General features: G+C 40.4%; 1 protein-coding gene across 1 annotated transcript in view; it reads right to left on the bottom strand.

Annotated features, from left to right (window-relative positions):
• RAB12 (RAB12, member RAS oncogene family) overlaps positions 1-21,400 on the bottom strand; it is a 39,536-nt gene extending 18,136 nt beyond the window's left edge. Inside the window, exons 1-2 of the mRNA XM_075920964.2 lie at positions 21,181-21,400; positions 2,312-2,372 (exon numbers count right to left, since the gene is read on the bottom strand). Of these exons, the coding sequence (XP_075777079.1) occupies positions 2,312-2,372; positions 21,181-21,400 (281 nt within the window). The remainder of the gene's footprint in view (positions 1-2,311; positions 2,373-21,180) is intronic.
• Positions 21,401-23,034: the final 1,634 nt, after the last annotated feature.

The raw sequence follows: 23,034 nt of genomic DNA, 5'->3' as shown, positions 1-23,034 counted from the left end.
ACCCCCTGCTGTAGGAGACATCTTTTCCTTCCTTGCTGATGGAGTCCCAACACTTCCCACTGCCTACTTTCAGACCACCCTGGTGCCTATTCTCAGGGCAGGAGCTGTTCTACTTCTAGAGCAGGGGCTCTGTACAAGGAAAACTATCCCCACTGCACTACCCTGGAGCTTACCCTGCCTTCCATTTAGCTACAGCTTCTAAAATGAGTGTGTGTAGGGTTGGTTGGATGAAGGTGGCAACCCCTTCCTAACCCGCGCTGCAAGGGATTGGCTTGAGTCATCTGACATTACTGCATCGCTCCCTTGAACATTCCTTCACACCTTCCCAGGGGAGCACGCCCCACAGTCTGGAAATCTCTATTCTAGATTCAGAACCCCTCATTAAATTTATCAATAGTCATGTATTGCCTCTGCTACCAATTCACTGTGTGTCAATCACATAATTAGAGACCATATCATAATGTATATAAGGGAGCCCCACTCTGCACTTTTAATGTTCTTGTAATATAGGTTTTTAGTGCAATATCTAAACAGACAGGCAAATCACTCAAGGATGCGTTTTAGGAAAATCTGTACATTTATCTTATCTTTTTGCTAATATAACATGTTTTCCAACATGATTTCATAAGTATGCCCAAAGATTGATATATTGTTTTTAAGTAAGGGTTAATTACATCAAAGACATTTTAACAAGAATCAACAAGACAGACACTTTGGGACCACATATATTGATGGTTCTTTGTAACAACTGACATATAATGGCATTAATTCAGATATTTAAAACCATTTATTTAATTTCTACCATTTATTTAAATTATATGTGAAAGGACCATTTTAGGCATTCCTCAGCAACTGAGTAAGGGCCACACTTGAATATCCCTCAAAGTTTGTTTTTTAATTATATTTCTAAGCAAAAGTCAGCAAAGATATTCTTAATAAACGTGAATGTGGGAATGATAAGTAGTTTAAGGATCTGACAAAAATGGATGCTATAAAACATCTATACAACATTAAAAACACATCTGACAAGCTATATACATTTCACATTCAGTGCTACAATAATATCTTGACAAAAAAATTTGCATTACCTCTGTCAGCTTCAGTAGGCCCTGGCTAACAATGCTGGCTCAACCACCAGCTCTGTAGTCATAGGTTTCCAAACAGGGACGCAGATGAGGGATGAAGACATGCCAGTAATATTCAAGTGTTAGATGACTGATGATACCAAAGATGCAGCAGCAGTTAACTCAGAGGGAAGCAAGACAAACACATGGTGCAACAAACAGAGTTGATGGTGACCTGCCAAGAGGCGTTAGTAAGCTAAACTCACTTCATCTACATAATTAAAAATGAAGTACTACCAGACCATCTCATGGTGTCATTTCAACAACCAATATGCTTTGATTTGCTTTTTCTATAGGTTGTTAGAATCTAACAACTGATCTCTAATGCCAATTATGCGTCAAGCACTGTTAATACACAAAAGCTATTAGATAATTTATAGGATTAGAATCTACATGAACATAGCTGGTTTACTCTCTCCTAACCATGATGTGTATCATGCTATTGTGCATCATAAGGGACCTCTCAAGACTAACAATTCCTAGCAGAATGTACTATATTAATCATCATTGATAAATAATCTCTTGTGCAATCATTACCAAGAAGTATATAACATTCCCCTGTGCAGCCCAAACGGAATTTTCACAGTAGGACATTAATACTGTATCTGTTAACATACACTTTTTTGTTTGTAATTAAGCATTTTGCTAGTAATTACACTGTTACATGTAATGTCACAGAAACAGCACCCACCACATGAAATTTCTGATAAAGAGCTCAGAAAAGGCTAAACAGATTCATTTACTCTAACATGGCAGTTCTCTCTCAAGTGATTTCCATATGAGTGAATGAAATTGAAACTAGAGGCATTTTCCTTCCTTTCTGGTAGCTTCTTTTATTTACTATGAAGAAAGTGGATGATCATCTTTATAACTTTTGGGTATTCGGGTCTGTGGTTTTTTTATTTTTATACTATCTTCTTAAATAGCTGATTTTGTTTAAATAAGAAACATATGTCTGTAACATATGCATATTTGTATCAGCACAGTAATAGTACATTTACTACATCATCCATCATCCCCACTCTCGCTCTTTAAAAAAAAAAGGCTAACAGATTTGTAAGGGAAGGAGCAGAAGGATAAGAGCTAAACCAGCTTATAACAATTAATCATATTAAACAAGCATATTGATCCATGCCAGAAACACAAAAATTAAAACATACTGCTGGTTGCATTCTTGTTTTACTTACCAGATTTGTAATCTAATTTTCTTTCCTCTTAGCTCTACTGTTTTGATTTTAAAATCAACACCTATAAATAAAATACAGTAAACAAAAAGAAAAGGAGGAATAAGAAGCAAAAGCAATGAGGGTGTAATTTTAAATGATTTTTTCTACCTGTGCATGTGTGTTATACTAATATATTCACAACACTTGAATAAATAGGGATGTATTCCACTTTGGGCCAGCAGGGGGCAGGGAGGAATTAGAGTTATTTCATATTATCTGACCTATTCAGCCCAACCATTGTTGAAAATGCTTTTCAAGCTACACAATATTGTCATTAGTAGTTCTAATGACACAACAGGAAGAAAATAAGGTATGATAATTTACCTTCCCTCTACACTGATTGCCGGGAACATCCAAGCTCTAATTATGATCATCACCAACTCCTCCCATCTCATGAACAGAATCAACCTTTCTCCCTCAGTTTTGCTGTCTGTAAAATGGGAATGCTTTGCAGCTATTTCCAAGCATGGATATTTAGTATCTGTAATGCACTCTGAAGATGAACATGCTCTGTGATTTTACCCTGGCATTGTACCTAGTTTAAATTAACATCATTAGCTTTTCAATGAGTATTTCTGTTATAAATTTGATAGGTTGCAGATATTGCCAAACTCTGAAATATGGCTTCTCATACATTCTTTTATGCAGGAACATATCTGGAAATGAAATATAAAAAAAAATATCGCTTCGGATGAGTGAAAATACTCCAGTTTCAATTTTATGTTGTGACATTATGAAGAGGTTAATTAGAAATTTCTATGGGTGATCTCATCAACTTGAAAGATTAGTACTTTAATATTATAGTGGTTATATGGCCAAATGGTCTAATGTTATCCAAAATATCTGTCAATTTATAGAATGCACACTACATATTACTTAATGATAAATCCACGCAAGACATTCATATGCAAAGGTAAAATTTAAGTTGATAGAAAAATCACAGGCAATTGACAACATAAAAATGCCCCAGAAAGCCACAAAACCCAAGCACACAAGGATACCTTGTCAGCTAATTGAAGTGCCAATATACTTAATGTTTCAGGATATTTTACACACATTTGTTTGTCAGTTTGAGTCCCATTCTCTTAACATTATTTTTATATTTTACTTTAAATATTATTCTTAAATTCTTCCTATCACACACACACACACACACACACACACACACACACACACACACAATACTACTACATTTAAGAGAAAGAAAAGACAGGATGGGATGGTTCAGACTAATACAATTAAACTTTCACAGAAATGTAGAAGTATACTTTGTCGGAAACTCCTCACACCCCATTACTTCACATATCAGTGTAAGCCGGTATGGTAAGAGCAATACATACAAGAGATAAAATATTTTGGAAAGTTGTTTTTCTAAAGATTGCACGTGCTAACGTCCAAGCGTATAGCTCATAGTGCTTGGTAGAAGAATGGACTATAAAACTTTTATTAATAAAATCTAAATTTGGCCCTTTGATTTTATAAGACTTGGCTTCTACACACACCAAAATATTTTAATGTTGGTTTTCATGACTAATGGTATAAAACATGGCAAATTTGAAACATATTCTAAAATTAGGAGCTTTGTTTAAAGGCTGCTCTACGCTATCAACATAGCAGTCTACCTACTGTTGCAGAACAGGGAGCCCAAATATAATTAGTTAACCAAAGTTTAATATACAAGGTTAAATTTCAAGAAATAAGTACCCCCTCAACCCTATTTAATCTAACTATTTTAGTCTGCCTAGGCTGAAAACCACATGATATCTATTTGCTTAAACAAAGAACACATATACATACATTTTTAATTTTTTTCATATTAAACTATGCACACAGCTAGACTACAGAACCAAGTAATATTGTTACTATTACCTTATACTTCCTCCTACCTCCTTCCAAATATTTGACACACTCACTGCATCTTACGATATATTGTAAAGCTCTTCAGAGCAAAGATGTGACTTCTTGTATTCACATCTAACAAAATGGACCCCAAATCTTCTTAGAGGTCCAGGGAACTATTGCAATAGAAGCAGTCAGGAATAAAATTAATTATAATATGCAGACTGAAATTTCAACAGACATTGTCAAATATTTTAGATCCTTTAGCTTTAGGGTTATTTTTAAAGGGGTTCTAAAAAATTCAGAATATTTTAATGAAACAATTAAAAAGTTATTTATTCTGCATTCCTGAAAACCTATTTATAACATTAATGTTAGAATTAAGTAAAAGAAAAGGAAACTTTGAAAAGGATCAATTTGACTATGCTGTCCAAAGTACGTGACGTACAAAAGGACATCAAGAATTTGTTTTTAAAGTGTTAGTAACACAGGTAAAAGCTGTTATAGGTTGGACCTCCTTGGTCCGGCACCCTTGGGTCCTGACCAGTCCTGGATGAGAGATTTTCCCGGACCAGGGAAGGTCATTTCTGGGCCCACCCCTTTCACCAGCCCTCCCAGCCATGGCCTCACTGCCAGCCTTCCAGCCGGCTTCCCCCTGCTGCTGGTCCCTCCGTGTGCAGGGCTCCTCTCCCCACCTAGGAAGCCCAGCTGCTGGACTCCATCCCTGCAGGGCAGCCCCCGCGCTGGGCTCCAGTTGCACTACAGGGCGACAGCCCACTTGGGCTTCAGCCTTGGTCCCACCAGGCAACCGAACCGCTTGACGGTAGCAGGGCTGCCAGACTCCTGGTTGTGCTGCTGGGTGGCCCTGCTGCCTTCCAGTCTTGCCAGGCAATTTCACTGCTGGAATCCAGCCCCGTTGCCTCCCACCCCGTCACGTCCCCAGGGTCAGCATCGGTCATTAGCCCTATGGCTGGGTTTTCTGTTTCATTGCCACAGGGCAGCCCTGCTACTGGGCTCTAGTCCCGGCTGCAGGTTTCCCAGCCACCAGCCCTCCATGGGTACTCTCTTGTTCTGGGATATCCATGGTCCTAGTGGACCAGGAACATTGCTGGACCAGAGTGTCCAGGTTAAGAGAGGTTCAACCTATATTGTTTTTAAAGTAATTTCTCTTGGCAGTCCTCTTTAATCTGAAAAATGTAAGCATCCTAAGAATCATTATTTTGTCCGTAGAAAATAAAGGTGTTACAAAAATAATAGTTTTAAAATATTACAGAACTATACAAAGTTCTGATTCAAAAAACAAGGACATTTGGGCTAAATTTATCTGGAAATTTATCTACTCCCAATCCAATCATGTCACCTACACAACATTCTATTCACAACTCAACATTTGGTCAATTTTCTTTAAACTGAGTTCTTAATTTCAACATTCAGTGTTTCCCAGTACTAAGAAATGGAACAGGATATCAACTTTTTTGCCTAGCACTACAAGAATCTACCCATTTGCTTGAGTAGAAAAGGTGACCAGAAAGCTCAGACTGAGGGGCCAAATACTAGCTTAGTGTTTAGCATTCACACATGTAGCAGGGGCTGATCTGAATCACAAAGACAACAGTAGGAACACAGCTCTGCTGGCTGGTTCAAGTGCATCATATTTTCTAAATAGAAGCTTTGTAAGTTGAGGTCTTAAAGGAAACAAGTGATACGATGCTTCCAAGCATGATCTCCACAGCTGTTTTTCAAGAGCCAATGGGAGCCTTGCTAGCTCCCAAGTCTGTTATCTCAACTCACTCCTACAACCCTCAAAATGATGTGTAGACAAATATGGGGCTGCTTTTGTGGAATTTACATTAAAGCTCAAATCAGATGAGTCAGAAGCTTCCATTATCTTTCAGAATGTTTTTTTTAAAAATTTTGCAACCTCATCAATTTCTTAAATTCAAAAGTTACTTTGATACTTACTACAAGTGTTTTTACAATAAAAAGGTACTGAAAATGGTACCATATAAATCTGAACCAACTGTATAGCATATTTAAGCCAGAAAATCATATCTAGAGTCTATCAAAACACCCCTTCAAAGTGGAAGAATCTAACAACATCCATATGCAGTATTAAAGTACTAAACTATATACAAATATTTTGCATGGTCATCTCTGTAAAATTGCAAAACAGATTACATATCAGAAATTTAAAAACCAGTAATTGAAAGATCCAGTTGTCCACTAGTAAGGTATTCTTGACTTTGTACCTATTTACAAAGTGTCAGGTTGCCCATGGTCATTATGAAACAAACTAGATTAGGCTGCTTGATCAATGGCTGATGGGATAGCTTGACCATTCTTAGTCACCCAATGCAATGGTTGGTTCTAAAATGGATCAATGTTATAAAAACTGTTACCCCCAATTCTTGAGTTTAAGAAAAGCATTTTCCACAAAATAAAAAGATAGTATCCTTCTACAGATATTTGTCATTGGAAAAATAAAAAGCTAACTCAGTTTTGCTCCAAAATTACAAACTTTTCAAAAAGTCATTGGTGAAAATTTAAAAATAGCTTTTCTGAAGACTAGGAATATTGCATCTCCTCTGCCTTTTAATCCTGAGTTTAGATTCCAACTGGTCAGTTTATCTGTAAAAGGGTAAAACTACACAGCAAATAAACAAATCACTATGACCATCTGAATACAAGTCCACCAGTGGATCACTTTAAGTACAAGAATTGCTTACATACACTAAAGTCCATGGCATCTTGTCTTTGTTACTGTTGTCAGCTAGCGCAGCCGTTAGGGATGTGAACATTTAACCTGTTAACCATGGGGGGCTGGAGCAGCTCCCCACTTGCCATGGGCAGAAGACTGCTCCAACCCCACAGAGGGCCCACCGTGAACAGGGGCTGGAGCAGCTTCAGTCCACAGAGGACCCAGTTGCCCCACAGGGGAAGAAAGGCTACTCCAGCCCAACAGCGGGTTGGGGGAGCTGCTCCCCCAACTGATTAAACAATATGTTTAACTGGTTAACCAATTAAATAGGATTTTACATCCCTAACAGCTATGCCTACCCACACTACAACACTGCCGCAGTTTGCTGCATAGACATATCCTAAGATTTGGCAGAGATTTATATCCTTAATGTTTTGTTATTGGTAAGTTAAGAAAATACAATGTGTGAAAAATGAAATTGTTAGGACAACAGTAAGTCAACTGAGTTCATTATAAATATGAAAAAAAATTAAAAACAAGTAGTCCTGCAGTACCTTAGAAACTAACAAAAATGTAGATGGTGGTACGAGTTTTCCTGGGTACAACCCAATTCTTCAAATGAATGGAGTTAAGTGGTCCAGGGTACAAATAAACAGCAGGGAAAGGGGATTGGGATGGAAAGAGAAGGGAAAACATGGAGGGAAAAACCTCCAACATTTCCTTTACAAGGATGACACCTGGAATCGAGCTCTGAACAAGGACCTGAACAAGATGAGCAACTACATTCCACACCCTAATGTCATAAAAAGCTAAGCACCGGGTACTTAAAGCCCACTCTATTAGCCTCATTTAGCATGGACACTCTCACAATATTTTTCCCTGTTTTTTTTCTTCTCTTTCCCTCCTCATGCCCTCTCTTTCTCTGCTATTTATTTGTACCAATGACCTCTTAACTCCATTCATCTGAAGAATTGGGTCGTACCCACAAAAACTCATGATACCATCTACATTTTTTGTTAGCCTGTAAGATGTTGCAGGACTATTCGTTGTTTTTCAGTCACACACTACCATGGCTACCCTCTGAAATTATAAATATGGCTAACTTTTTTTAATCAAGAAGAGCAAGGAATGTTTAATACAAATTCCTCAGTGGTTAAGTCTGACTGAAGCAAGAAGAGTAAAGTAACTTCTCTCACACAGAATGCGAATTATTCAAAATATTTTTCTTAACAGTAATTTAAAAGGTGCAAAATACAAAAATGTACTCCAATTCTTTGTTATGTATAAGACAACTTTAGATGTCTCTTCAACCAAAAGTTTGGATGTTTGGTTTTTACATTAGAAATATTAAACACTGTGTCCCAGTTTTTGCTCCAAGGCTCTTCAAATTCGAATCTGTAGTAGGACGACATCCACAGTGAAAAGCAACTGAGATGGAAAGAGATTTTAAGTTAATTCTCTGGTCAGCTCAAACAAACAATCCTCACCCTTTTAACTAATTGCTGAGAAAGCTCCCACATGTTTCTCTAATCCTCCAAGGCGTCCTCCAGCAAATATGGAAAGAAATGTCTTGATATTTCTAGTATTTTTTTAGGAAAACTTATAACAACACTGTAAAGCAGTCTCTCAAACTTTCTGGCTTGCGGCCCGTCCCCTCAACGCAAACCTTTCCACGGACCAACAATCCATGATAACAAAATGCATTCACTTATCTCAAAATAAACTTAAATACTAAATCATTAATATCAGGCTACTGGAGCAAAAAATGTAAACACACAGTTATAATATAAGGTGGTATGTATTTAGATCTTATTGTATATAATAAAATAACAACAACAATAATAATAATGAAATCCCACAATTACATAAAACTGCCACTTCTTACCTTACTCATTCCCAGCTACCATCCTAATGTGAGAAGTAGTGCTGCTTTTTGTTGAGGCATCCATGCGGGATGTCTGCCTTCAAGCTGGAGTACTTAAATATCATATCTACCTTAATGTTCAGTCTATTTCTCTTTTTTGTTTTCAGACCTATGAGTGTTGAAAATCCAATTTCACCGTTGTATGCTGATGGAAACAGCAACAGGTGCTTCAGAGCATTGCTGGTGATCCCAGGTTACTTTTACTGTACATAAATCCAAAAGTCCATCAAACTTTTCTCTGAAAATCTGCTTCAACATTCCATCTGATGCAGTATCCACAAGATTATCTCTCTCTTTCAGTGTAAGCTTGACCTGATTCCCCTTGTTTCCAAAAGGATTTTGGATCCACTCAAAGCCTGCACCTCTTAGAAATATTTTCCAAATTGTGCATGTAGACCACATAAGTGCGCTTTGACGCCTTCCACATTTTTCCCTTCAATTTCTTATTCGGACATTGAGAATGAAATTGGGAAGAGTTGTAGAAGAGTCAAATCATCCACAACTGAGGCATGCATAGCATAGGTCCATCTTCATGTGTAAAACTTTTACTTTGGCCTACACATTAAAGATGGTGACAGCTTTACTCTGCAAAGTAAAGTTCAGTCCATTCAGAATGCTGAAAATATCAGCCAAGTATGCCAGTTGGGCAAGCCACGAGAAGTCATGGATTTGATCAGGGCTCAAAGACCTGACAGCCGCTGTCATGCGGATTTTTACCTCTTTGCATAGTTCAAAGAGGCGGGTGAGGACTTTCCTCATGACAACCAGCGAACTTCAGAGTGAAAAAGAAGTTGCGTGTTCACTTCCCATCTCCTAACACAGGGCTTAAAAAAATATGAGTGTTTAAAGGAGGCCCTTTAATAAAATTTACAATTTGTATGGCCTCATCCAGAACAACTTTAAGGCCGTCAGGTATCTTCCTCACAGCAAGCTGTTCCTGGTGAATGCTATGGTTCATTGCTGCTAATAATGATGCAACTTTTTGGAAACAGGCAATTAAGCCCTTCAATTTGCTAGTCACTGCTGTGGACCTGTCCATGCAAATGCCACCCCACCATGTCTAATCCAAATTACAAGGAAATCATTGAGCATATCAAAGACAGCTTTTCTCCTGCCATGTCGGTAGGCACAGAACTACAGAAAAAAAAACCAGTGTACTTCCCCAGGCATAAGCCTATGGGATATATCAGGGTTTCCCAACCTATGGGTCGGGACCCAAATATGGATTGCCATTACATTTCAAAAGGGTCACTATGTGTCTCTCCAGTTGGCTCTGCCCTTTCTCCTCCCCCCGTTTTTCAATTCCCTTGTGTCACCAATTCTTCCTGAATTGTCAAAGTGGGTCCCCATCTGGAAAAAGGTTGGGAACTGCTAGATATATGAAAGGAGATTAGCATCCCCCACTATGTTAGTAAACTCATCAAATTTCGCACCCTCCTGCAAGACCATTACAGGTATAGTGATCCGCAAATCACATTGCTAGAAAACCACTGTGTTAATAAAGGGCACAATTTTTCTTTTCCTCTGCAGGTTACCTTTAAATCGGGTGACCTCGTTTCAGCTATTTATAACATAGACCTATATTTCATCAATCCAGGGAGCCAAATATCGAATATTTGAGAACTGATCATTATGATGAAGATAACTCAAAGATCAAAAAGTTATACAGTGAAGCATATTAAAACAATTTATTAGTTTAAAAACCTTAAGCTAATATATAATATACTTAAAACTGTTTTAAAACACTAATTCTAGTATCAAATTTATTTTGCTCCTTGATTTCATCACAGTTTAATTTACAAATAATTGCTTCTGGACAATATTAAACTTATTTTCTTATGACCCCTTCTATTCATAATACTTTGGTCCTTGAAACGTGCTATTTATTTTAGCCTGAGTGGTTCTCCTTAAGCTTCATCTACACTATAGTTAGGTTAACATCAGTTGCCTTGCTTCAACCTAGCTGTAGAAGTGTATTCACTAATATTTGGCTCCTGCCAACATAAGTGCCTCTCTACGCTGATTTAGTTAACACCAGCTGCCTGAAAATCATGGATTCCAGGTCAATGTAATTAGGTTGAGACAGTGTCAGCAGACACTGCATTGCTTTCATCAACTGTTACTGGTTTTCAGAAACCATCCCACAAGGTCCCCTCACTGACAATACAATTGATAAAAATACTCCCAGTGAAGATGCACACCTCAGACATAAGAAATGAAATATCCACATACACATAGGTGTTTTAATAACTGCAGTGCAGTATGCCAATGTAAATCAGGGAGACATAATTTTGCCTTAGAAAACTATTAGGAATCAGCTTAACTCATAATTTCTACTCTATTCTAGATAAGTTTCTCTATCGCACTCATTACTGTTGAATATGAATACAATCTTGCAGTTCATTAAGCAAAGCAATTACATATCTATTTCCTCACTCTCTCCCTAGAGGGAAAAGCATGTGAATTGTCGTGTTTTGATAGACTTGAATTTTTGTTTTTACACAGAACAGACATACCTCAGTACTGCTATAAGTACATCCACCTAGCCTTTTGGCATTTCTAATGAACACCCGTTTTTCACTTAATTTGAACACTAACAAGTTTAAATTTAATTTTATTAAAATCTGAGGAATCCTTTATATTCACCAAACTATGCTTAACTTAAACCACTGACTACAGAAAGTTTTAATTTAATTAAAGACAACATTTCTGAATGAGCAAAGTTAAAAAAAGGGAAAAAAAACCTACTTAGATCTGTGATTTCTAGTTGTTTTCCACATTAAGGCTATGTCTACATGACGAGGTTTTTCCAGGATACCTCTGGTATCCCAGTAAAACTCTGCTGCGTCCAGGAAACACATCTGCTCTTCCACTTTTTTGGGAACAACAGACACACTCTTTCGGAAGCCCTGTCTTCCTCCTCCCACGAGGAAGAAGGGCTCTTCCGAAAGAGAAGACTTTTCCGAAATTTGGCCCAGTGTAGATGGGCCAAATTTCAGAAAAGCGTCTTCTGAAAAAACTATCGGCAATTTGCTTACCTTTTTCAGATAGATCACTGTAGTGTAGACATAGCCTACTAGTACTGGTAAAGAATGTTGTTTAAGAATATCTTTTGATAGTGTATGTGTACCTCATTTTGACAAAAAGGAAACAAGGAAAAATATAACAATTCCTACTCTCCTCCAAGATGAGTCAAAAATAGCTTTACTAACTGATTTTATATTTCAGTGATAATCAGAAGAACCTTGAGAGGTCAAGTCCAATCCTCTGCACCATCTACACCTTCCCTGACTAGGGATATTAAACGTTTACTTTTGTAAACATGTAGCCTCCAGATTTCATAGAAACATAGAATCATAGAGCTGGAAGAGACCTCAGGAGGTCATCAAGTCCAGCCCCCTGCCCCACGGCTGGACCAATCGTAACTAAATCAACCCAGCCAGGGCTTTGTTTCTCCTATACAGAGGCAGCAACAGGAGGGTGTGTGTAACTGTTAGGATTAATCAGTAAGCCCAGGCTTATCAGTTAATTCTGTGAATGGGTGCACACTAACATCCTATTCCTGACAGATGTTTGTCAAACCTGCTCTTAAAAATCTCCAATAATAGAGTTTCTATAGCCTCCCTAGGTAATTTATTCCAGTGCTTAACCATTCTAACCATTAGGAAGTTTTTCCGAATGTCCAACCTAAACCTCTCTGCCTGCAATATTAGAACATTTCTTCTTGTGTTATCACCAGGGTGGGGAGAAGAATGTTTCTCCCTCCTTCTTGTAACAACCTTTTAGGTACTGTCCCCTCTCAGTCTTCTCTTCTCCAAACTCAACAATCCTTTTAATTTTCCCTCATAGCTCATGATTTCTAGACCTTTCATCTTTTTTGTTGCTCTTCTTAAGACCTTCTCCAATTGGTCTACATTTTTCCTGAAATGTGGTGCCCAGAACTAAATACAGTACTCCAGCTATGGCCTAATCAGCACAAAGTAAAGTGGAAGAATTACTTTTCATGTCTTGCTTACAACACTTCTGTTAATTCATCCCAGAATGATGTTTTCATTTTTTCAGGAGGAGGGGGGCAACTGTGTCTCACTGTTGACTCATATTTAGCTTGTGGTTCACTATGATCCCGAGATCCTTTTATGCAATACTCCTTCCTAGACAGTCATTTCCCATTTTGTGTGTGAAACTGATTATTCCTTCCTAAGTGGAGTACTTTGCACTTGTCCTTATTGAATTTCATCCTATTTACCTCAGACCATTTCTCCAGTTTGTTCAGATCATTTTGAATTATAATCCTATCCATCAAAGCACTTGCAACCCCTCCCCAGCTTGGTATAATCTGCAAACTTCATAAGTGTACTCTCTTCATCAACAATTCCGATCATAGCATAGATATTGAACAGAAATTGTCCCGAAATTGATCACTGTGGAACCCCACTTGAAATAATATTGACTTCCAATTCCGGCATTCCCTGTAGGGATCTAAAGATCCCCACCACACAAGAAAAAGACAGCACATTTAACTACAGATTTTGTGAGTTTGTAAGAAAACTCTTCAATCTTAAAATAAAAACAAAACCCGACACATGAAAAGAATGCATGGTGTGCTCAACTTTTTTTTTTTTAATTACAGCTTAAGTATCAAAATATTATTGAAGAAGAAGGGTATTTGGAACAGTTTGAACACAAAGAGCAACAAAACAGATGGAAGAACTTCACTACGCCTCTTAATAGGAATGTAAGCGAGTAGTCAACTACCTGCTTCGCCTCCTCCCAGCACTGTCTCTGTGGTGCCACCTGCCCCCCCACCCCATTCTGCTGTGTCTATCAGAGCATTGTGGGGGTGCGGAGAGGTAAGGGAGGTTGCCGAGAAGCAGTCTCTGCCCACAGTGGGCCCAGGCTCGCCACGGGCAAAGGCTGCTATGGCACCAGGCCCTGTTCACAGTCAGCCCTAGCCACTGTGGGCAGAGGCTCGTCTGGTAGCAGCTCCTGCTTGTAGCCAGGCAGGCCGCAAACAGGGACTGCTGCCAGGGCAGCCTCTGCCCGTGGTGGCCGGGGATGGCTGCAGACAGGGGCTGCTTCGCTGGGACCTCCCACAAACGGGCTGCTGGACCTGACTCAAGCCAGGACTAAGCAATCTCAGCTTAGTCCCAGCTCACGCTGGGTCCAGGACCTACCCCTGCTACGCCTCTGTAGTTAAAATGTAGTAGGAGGCAGGCTGCCTGTGCACCTAGCTCTTATCGACTACACAATACGAGGATTACCCACCTCTTAACATCCTTACCTCTAAAGCTAGATAATATTTACATTTTTCAGGCTAATTTGTGGGTTGCTTGTGGATAATTAAGAATAGCATAAAATTTTAGCACCACTGAAAACACAACTTTCCAGGAATTCTAGGTGCATTTAAAGTTGTGCCAGCGTGCTAAGTTTTTTGACGACAGAATTACAGAATCATAGAAATGAAGGGCTAGAAGAGACCAAAAGAGGACCACTATGATCAGTTTTCTTTTGCTTCACAGGATGGCTTTCTGTGGGCAACAATTCATAAGCAATTGCTGTGCAATGTATCTAGAATAATGATCGTTTCCTTAACATATGAATGCAAGCAAAGCCATCAGTAGAACTGACACCTGAAGAGATAGGAACAAATGCAGCTGAATCCGAGGAAATGGCAGTAACACATCATAATATGATCTGAGTCTTTAAAAACAAACAAAACTGTAATATAATTTGCCACTTCAGCATTGGGGTGCTTAATTATGCAAACACACTGCAAAAACTCAATTGCTCAGAATATAATTAATAAAACAGGATACCTCTTGGTATTAAAAAGTGTACGAAATCTGAACAACCCCTTAAAAGAAAAAAGGGGTTATTTGCCACTAATTATACTCATTTAAATTCCACTGAGGAAGTAGTTTGGCATCAGCACTACTGAACATGAGGCCACTTATGTTTCTTTAGGTGCTCAAAGAGGGATATGGATCAGTGTCCATGCTGCTATTCCTGGACTGTCAAAGCTAATGATCTAGCCAGTGGACCAAATTCAGTGATGAATCCTGGTCACATGCTTAGGCCAACATCTTTGCACATCTATTTACTAGGTAGGATATTAAAGACTAAAATAGAAAGCTGTAATAGATTTCCAATATGTTTTAATTATTAAACAACTTTTTATCAAGTAAACCTTCAAATACATTTTAAGTTGAAATTGTAGAATAGTGGGCAGAAGTAGATTTCCATACTTCAGGCTAAGAAGTGTACCAACATTTTGGCAATGGGAACAGGAAATGATGAACAGCAGACTTTCTTCATTAAATAGACTTATGAATTAACTTGAAAAAAATATTAGTATTTCCAAGAATTCTGATGGAGGAAGTTGCATCTATGATAAAATTACTAGGCTCCCAACATGTAGACCAAACTTAAAACACTTTTCAGCAACTGCATAGCCCAGCTTTACAAAAAAAGTAAAGATTAATCATGCCATAAACTCAATCCTTTGAATTTGAATTCTGACATTCAAAATATACAGGGTTTTTTTGAGGAATATTTGTCATGAATGTCAAGATACCTTGTGCAAGAATACAAAGAAGGGAACTCGTCCCAACACCTTGGCCAAATTCAGATGTGGGTTCCCTATATGTTTTCTCTCAACTGATTATCATATACTTTTTCACTTCTTGTCTTAAAATTGTGAAGTGCTGCTATGTTAAGCAGAAGACAGATTTCACCTCTGATTATTACACTTCGGTAATGGGTAAAAAAAAAATTCACTATTTATAAAATTCTCAACTTCCAGTGAAAAAAATGCAAGCCCATAACTGAGTATTACAGGCAGTCCCCGGGTTACGTACAAGATAGGGACTGTAGGTTTGTTCTTAAGTTGAATCTGTATGTAAGTCGGAACTGGAGTCCAGATTCAGCCGCTGCTGAAACTGATCAGTTTCAACAGCGGCTGAATCTGGATGCCAGTTCTGACTTACATACAGATTCAACTTAAGAACCACAGGCGTCCCCAAGTCAGCTGCTGCTGAAACTGATCAGCGGCTGATTCCAGGAAGTCCGGGGTAGGGGCTTCCTGTAGTCAGCCACTGGTCAGTTTCAGCAGCGGCTGACTTGGGGACGCCTGGGGCAGAGCAGCTGGGGTGCTGCTGGGTTGGTCCAGTAGCGCCCAGAGCGGCACTACGGGACCAACCGGCAGCGCTCCAGCTGCTGTACCACAGGCATCCGGAGCAAAGCCGCGGAGCACGGGGGCAACGGGACAGCCCAGATGCGCCATGGCTGTCCTGCTGCCCTCGGGCTCTTTGGCTTTGCTCTGCTTTGCTCCCCGTCTCCCTGGTCTGCAGACCAGGGGGACGGGGAGCAAAGCAGAGCAAAGCCAAAGAGCACACGGGCAGCGGACAGCCCAGACGCGTCTGGGCTGTCCGCTGCCCGCGTGCTCTGCCCCTTTGCTTCCTCTCCCTGGTCTGCGGGAGACCAGGGAGACGGGCCCCGTTCCTAACTGCGGATCCGACATAAGTCGGATCCGCGTAACTCGGGGACTGCCTGTATCTGGCTGTTTTGTTGCTTCTGACACACACAGCTGTTAACAGGCTAGACTGAGTTTGACAGCTGCATTCCACACTCCTTGCAAGCCTACACTCCCAGTATTTACTGACATTAGAAAGCACTATACTTGGTTTGCTATTTACTTACATGTTCTCGTATTGTTCAGACTGTCCAATGGTGCCAATATAATCAACACAAGAAAGACTTTTAAAGAAAACAAAATTATTTTGTGTACTTATTTAGGGGGCCCACAAAATTTAATACTTATATTATACATTCCTAAATACCACGATATCTGTATAGATTATTTGCATCACATATTACCACAGCTATTAAGTAAATTTTCTGCAGCAGGCATGTCATCAGCTCGGTTTTGTGAACAACTATTCTACTAGATTTTAGGATTTTACCAGAGGAAAAGTTGAGAATCCTGTTTCTTCTGGTACCAAACTGACTACATGAAAATGGCTTCTTCTAACCATTACCTGAACACACTATTAGATACACCACTTGTTAATTACACATCCAGAATGTGTTAATATAGTAAAAATAAACACATTATAGAAATATAAAACATCTCTAGAATCTAGCTTAACTAAGTAAATATATATTAATATGTAAAGTGAGCTGACTTTTCATTAAAAATCACTTCTCATCTACTACACATCTTTTCTGAATTTACACAAATATTGACTTCTTTCTTAGCACACAGCTATAACCACATTACTTATTGGTAAGCCCTTTACACTTCTGCCTGTCATATAACAAGTCACACAAGACTGTACTCAGTCCACTCACAAATTTCCATCTGAGAGCAAGAAAACTAGATCTTTGCATCCCAGCCAACACACATTTGCAAAACACTGATGCAGGTGCTAGATGAACAGAAGGCAAATGAAATCATGCCACCTCAATAAAACTCCAAACTGCAGAAGTGAGATTTAAATACAGATCTTTCATCAACTGCTACCTCAAAATGCTGGGGGAGGGAGGAGAAAGGGAGAGAAAGAGAAATATTGTATTTGCTAATACAGGTGGGCAAACTATGGCTTGTGGGCTAGATCCAGTCCGCAGGGTTAGTCCCTGGTGGGCCCCCACATCCATGTTTACCTCCGCCTCTGCAGGCATCTGAGGATCACAAGTCTTGTTTGTCAAAATATCTTTATCAAAATATCTAGAAGTATAAATATATGCTACAGTTTAATAGTAAGACCTACTGAGAGTCACTACTTTCAGGCTTAGCATATAAAATTCTACACAGCAATGTTTTGTTACTCATTTACTCAGTATCCAAAGTTAGTAAATATTTGAGATCCAGTATGCTTCTGCTGCATAAATATAAAATTAAGGAAACAATGCTCTACCAAAAAGAGTTAATTATGTAAAACAGTATAGCACTATAGATGAGCTACTATGAAAAAATGCTGTTGAAATTTGACAGGTCATTTTTTAAAGCCTTCACAGATGCAGTGCTGTGCTTTTGTATAATGTATACAACAAATTTATAATTTAGTCATCTAATTTTGCATTGTGAAATATAGAGACAAGTATTTTCTATAAAATGACCTTATATTTTAAAATGAATCACTTCCTCCCCTCCAAATGCACAAGCCTAGTGTATCCATAAACACCACTCAATAGAGCAGAGAGGAGTCAGTGACTCTTACAGACCAGAGACACTCAACCAGTTTATCAGTCACATTTGAAATCCTGTGTGTGGATCTGGTGCCCTGAACAGCCAACAATTTTCACTTAAAAGACTATAAATCAGCTTTAAAACAAAACATTTTAAACTTTGGCATGTTTGGCTTACATTGTGTATAGATTAATATAAAAAATAAAACTATAGTTGGATAGACCAATATCAAATTTAAAAGGAGAGAATTTTTATTCAAGTTCAAACTATTTTAAATAGAGATTTACAGTGAAATCACTAAATCCCTTCCCCCGTGTATATCTGTTCCTTCAGTTACACTTAGCTTTCTCCTCCCAAATCTGAGTTCAAAGCACAATCAGTTTACAGAACTTCACTCTACACCCCCCTCCAAAAAAACCCATGGAACCAATGCCCTGTTTGATCAGGTACACATTCACTTCTGTTTCAATCACACTCACTGATTTTCAGCATTTGCCTACATTCTTCCTGGATACGCGGTAACATCATAAATAAGGAGGAGATTGAGAATTACAACTGAAGATCATATTCTGATCTCTTTAAATTCAGTGGTTGCTTTTTACTTACACCATCAATTTCCTTTCCAAGTTGAAGACTCATTGCTATAGGGTGTGAAGTAGAGAGTAGCGCTAGTAAATCTTAATTTGGGACCATAAAAAGGTCTTCATGTCCTACTAACCACAGAGTTGTCAACAGCTCTTGAATTTAAAATGTTAGTCAAAAAGGCTTAAAATAATGCTTTTATTTTTAAATATTTCTACATATAATTTGGTGGAAATAGATTACCTATGCTTATTTGATGTTGCTATACTTTTTAGATAAAATATTTTTTAATCTTTGACAGCACACTGTCATTTATTTCCTGTTTTTCTAAAATTAGGAAGGTTGTGTGCTTGAATCACTCATTTATCTAGCAATCGAGATAGTGAGTCATTACTTAGATAAAACCTGCCCAGTTTCCAAGGCACAACTCCCCCACTACCCTTCCCAGAATTTGCACACCCTTAGGCCAGGTCTACACTAAAAAGGAAGGTCAAATTAAGATATGCAATGGGGGCCCTCTGTGTTTGATTTAGTGAGTCTTTATTAGATCTCCTAAATCAAACTCGAAGATTGAGTGTGCCAGCATCAATCTCCCCCACTGAAGATGTTGCCTTATCCATTTTGGAAGAGCAATAGAATTTGATTAAGAAGTGTGCTTAACACTGGTTAACAACAAATTTGCTTGCATCTACCTTTTTCATCACTAGTGATGAAAAATCCTGTTTAATTGGTTAACCAGTTAAACATGATGTTTAACCAGTTAGCCAATTAAGGGAGGCAGGTGGGATGGTGCATCCCCAACCCACCACAGCCATTGCAGGCAGAGGCTGCTCTGATTGTCTTGAACAGCTTCTGTTTGCCGCACACTCAGGCCTACCACAGATAGGGGCTGCTCCAGACAACCAGTGCAGCCCCCATTGATTAAATGGAACCAGGAAGCATCACCCCTTAATGGTGATGCTTACCAATTAACTGGTTAACTGAACACATCCCTAATCTATACACAGAATAAATTCCAATCCTAGTCCCTCTTCCTTAATGTTTGATAAGCTTCCATAGCCCATGGCAAGATTATCAATGTGTCTTCATTAATAATATCCAAAATAAAATCTATAACAACATCTCTTTTGATGGCAATACCTCTCTGGACCTTTAATACTGCACATTTAAGGTTTTGTAACAAGAAACAGAACCTGTGCTCCTAACTTCAGAAAAATGTATTTTATACATATAAGCACTACCAAGCAAAGAAACCAGCAAGGAATAAAGAGCTGTCAAAATAAACATTAAAACTGTCAAAATAAACACTAAAACTGTAACGGCAATCATTTTAGAATTAAATTGTCAGAGAAAGATACCTCTATTTCTAAAAAGCAGCACTGTTACTTTCTAGCAGAACTTTAGAACTCTTCAGGCTCCAAGAGGAAATTAAGCATACATTTTACAAAGACACAGCTTTGGCATGACCAACTTGTCACAACACAGCTCCAAAATTAGGCCTATAGTAATAATAAAACAGACTAAAATTTATCAGGTTGCTCAAGGATTATTTTTTCTTCCCCTTAAAACCTTTGCTATCCTGTACAAAAACTAAACAAGAAACCACCTCCACCTAAAGGGATCTGTACTTATGGCTAAAGTCTATTAGCAAAAAACTTAAAAAACAACAAAAGGTCTGGTAGCACTTTATAGACTAACAAAACATGTTTTGTCAGTCTATAAAGTGCTACCAGACCTTTTGTTGTTTTTTAAGTTTATCCTGTACAGACTAACTTGGCTACTCCTGAAGCTTCTATTAGCAAAGACAGATTTACTATAAAATAGTTTGCTCTGCTATTTGCTGTCTAGGAAAGTGAACTACATGTACAGCCTAAGGGATGTTACTACTTGTCAATTACAAACTAAAGCTTTCCAGGGATCTAAAACCATACGCTGAGCTCCCATTACATTTTCAATGGGAAATACTTTAATCCCGGACCCAATATTTGAATCCACATTCCATTTGCTTTTACACAAGAACCTTTTTTTCCCTTTAGTTGCTGACATTTAAAGTTCTTACGGTTTTTTTTTTTTTTACATGCAGCAGTGAGGGCTCTAACATCCTTTGTCACAAGAGCATCATTAGACGGCGTGAGCCTGTCTTTTAAGCACTAAGGTGAATGATTATCTGGAACTGATCACACTAGCTGCCAGCCCTAGCCGGGGGAGCCCGTGCTCTCAATTGCTCAACCCCAGCGGGCACCCCCCCTAAGCCCCACCACTCCCTGAGCAAGAGGGGAGTCTCCTAGCGGGCCTATTTTCAGAGCTCGCCTTACGCGTCCGGGGGGCTGAGAGGGCCGGAGCAAGCTCAGAGGAGCGAGGCGGGAACTAGCCCGCATGGCTGGGACCGGCGGAGGGGGCCCGTGGGGAGCAGCTGGCGGGGAGGGGCGCTGGCGGGTGGCACGGAGGGAAGGCCGTTGGTGAGGCGGGGGGGGGGGGAGAGGGAAGGCCGTTGGTGAGGCGGGGGGGGAGGGAAGGCCGTTGGTGAGGCTGCCAGAGCCCGGCGGTCCCAGGGGGCCGTGCAAGGCGGCGCGGGGCTGGGGGGGGGGGGCGGCGCTTACCCACGGTGGACTTGCAGGCCTCGCAGAAGGTGTCGTCGGTGAAACGCTCCATGAGGCTGGTCTTGCCCACGCCCCGCGAGCCGATGATGATGACCTGCAGCTTGAAGTCGGCCGGGCGCGGCGGCTGCTTCCTGCGGCGGGACTGCAGCGCTGGGGAGCCCCCCGCCGCCAGCTCCCGCCCCGCGCCGCCCCTGCGCTGCAGCCCGGAGCCCGGCTCCATGCCCGCCGGCGCCTCCCGCCCGAGCCTGCCCCGCGCCTGAGGGGAACGGGAACTGCGCGGCCCGTCCGGACAAGGAGCGGCCCGCGCCGCAGCGAGCGGGTCCCCTCCCGGGAACAGCAAGCCCGCGGAGCAGCGCCCCCTAGAGCGCGGGAGGCCGAGCGCCGCGCTGCCGACCAGGGGGACACCGGCCAGACCGGCTGCGGAGGGAAAGGAAGAAACATTCCCCTGCATCATGCGCCTCAGGCTCTGTCTAGACTAGGGGGCTACGTCTACACTGGCCCCTTTTCCGGAAGGGGCATGTAAATTTCAGCAGTCGTCGTAGGGAAATCTGCGGGGGATTTAAATATCCCCCGCGGCATTTAAATAAAAATGTCCGCCGCTTTTTTCCGGCTTTTAAAAAAGCCGGAAAAGAGCGTCTACACTGGCCCCGATCCTCCGGAAAAAGTAGGAATAAGACCCTCTGGAAAAGGGCACTTTTTCCGGAGGATCGGGGCCAGTGTAGACGCTCTTTTCCGGCTTTTTTAAAAGCCGGAAAAAAGCGGCGGACATTTTTATTTAAATGCCGGGGGGGATATTTAAATCCCCCGCAGATTTCCCTACGACGACTGGTGAAATTTACATGCCCCTTCCGGAAAAGGGGCCAGTGTAGACGTAGCCGCCAGGTTTTTTGGGATTCCGCGTCCACTCTTCCGACATTTTTGGCAGAAGAGCAGAGGCGCACTTTCGGAAGCCCTGTCTTCCTCCTTCCTGGAGGAAGAAGGGCTCTGTCAAAAGAGGCTTTTCCGAAATTTGGCCTAGTGTAAACGGGGCCGAATTTCGGAAAAGCCTCTTCCAAAAAAACTATCGGAAAAAGGTACGCAAATTGCAGAGTGCAATTTGCGTACCTTTTTCCAACCCCACCCGCAGTCTATACGTATCCTCAGAGGAGTACCCCGTTAAACTATGTCTACACTATAAAAAAAAAGTCAAAAGATATGCAAATTGTGAACTGCAATTTGTGGATCTTTTTCTGCTTTTCTTGCAAAAGAGGCTTTGCTGACATTTGGCCATCCACACTGTTTGTTACTGCTGCAGCTGGGAAGAATGGTTTCATTTAATTTATTAAACTGATTAAGCGTTTTAACTTTCTCATGTTAGTTTATCAAGCTTCATTTTAAATGAAGTAAAATACTGTGTCCAACACAAAAGGTTTAAATGTTTTCTTTATTTATGGCAGGGATGGGGTGGGGGGGGGGTCACTGACATACAGAGAAATCAATTGGGGACCATACAAGTGAAGCAAAAATCTCCTCCAAAAAAAAACAACCCCCAGACCTCACTGATGTGGCCCCCAACTGAGACACCTCACTTTTCTGGCACTCCAGCCCTCAGGGGGTGAGGGGAAGGGTCAGGGAGGACTGAGGTTCAGGGCTTCCCATAGGCCAGATTTACTTTTCTGGGGTTCCAGAGTTAGTGGATTTTGTGGACCCCCTTAGACTCTGAGGTGGGAACAAAAATGAGGGATTCAATGTGCAGGACAGGGCTGCTAGCAAATGAGATAGGAACGCAGGATGGGGTGAGGAGGGCAAGGTCTGAAAGGGAGTTTGATGGCAGAAAGGGTGTGGGGTGGGAGTAAGAGACAGCGTTTGGGGATG

Source organism: Pelodiscus sinensis, chromosome 2, assembly GCF_052426305.1.
Source record: "Pelodiscus sinensis isolate ZL-2025 chromosome 2, ASM5242630v1, whole genome shotgun sequence".
Taxonomy (NCBI): domain Eukaryota; kingdom Metazoa; phylum Chordata; order Testudines; family Trionychidae; genus Pelodiscus; species Pelodiscus sinensis.
This window is presented reverse-complemented; position numbering and strand designations above follow the sequence as displayed.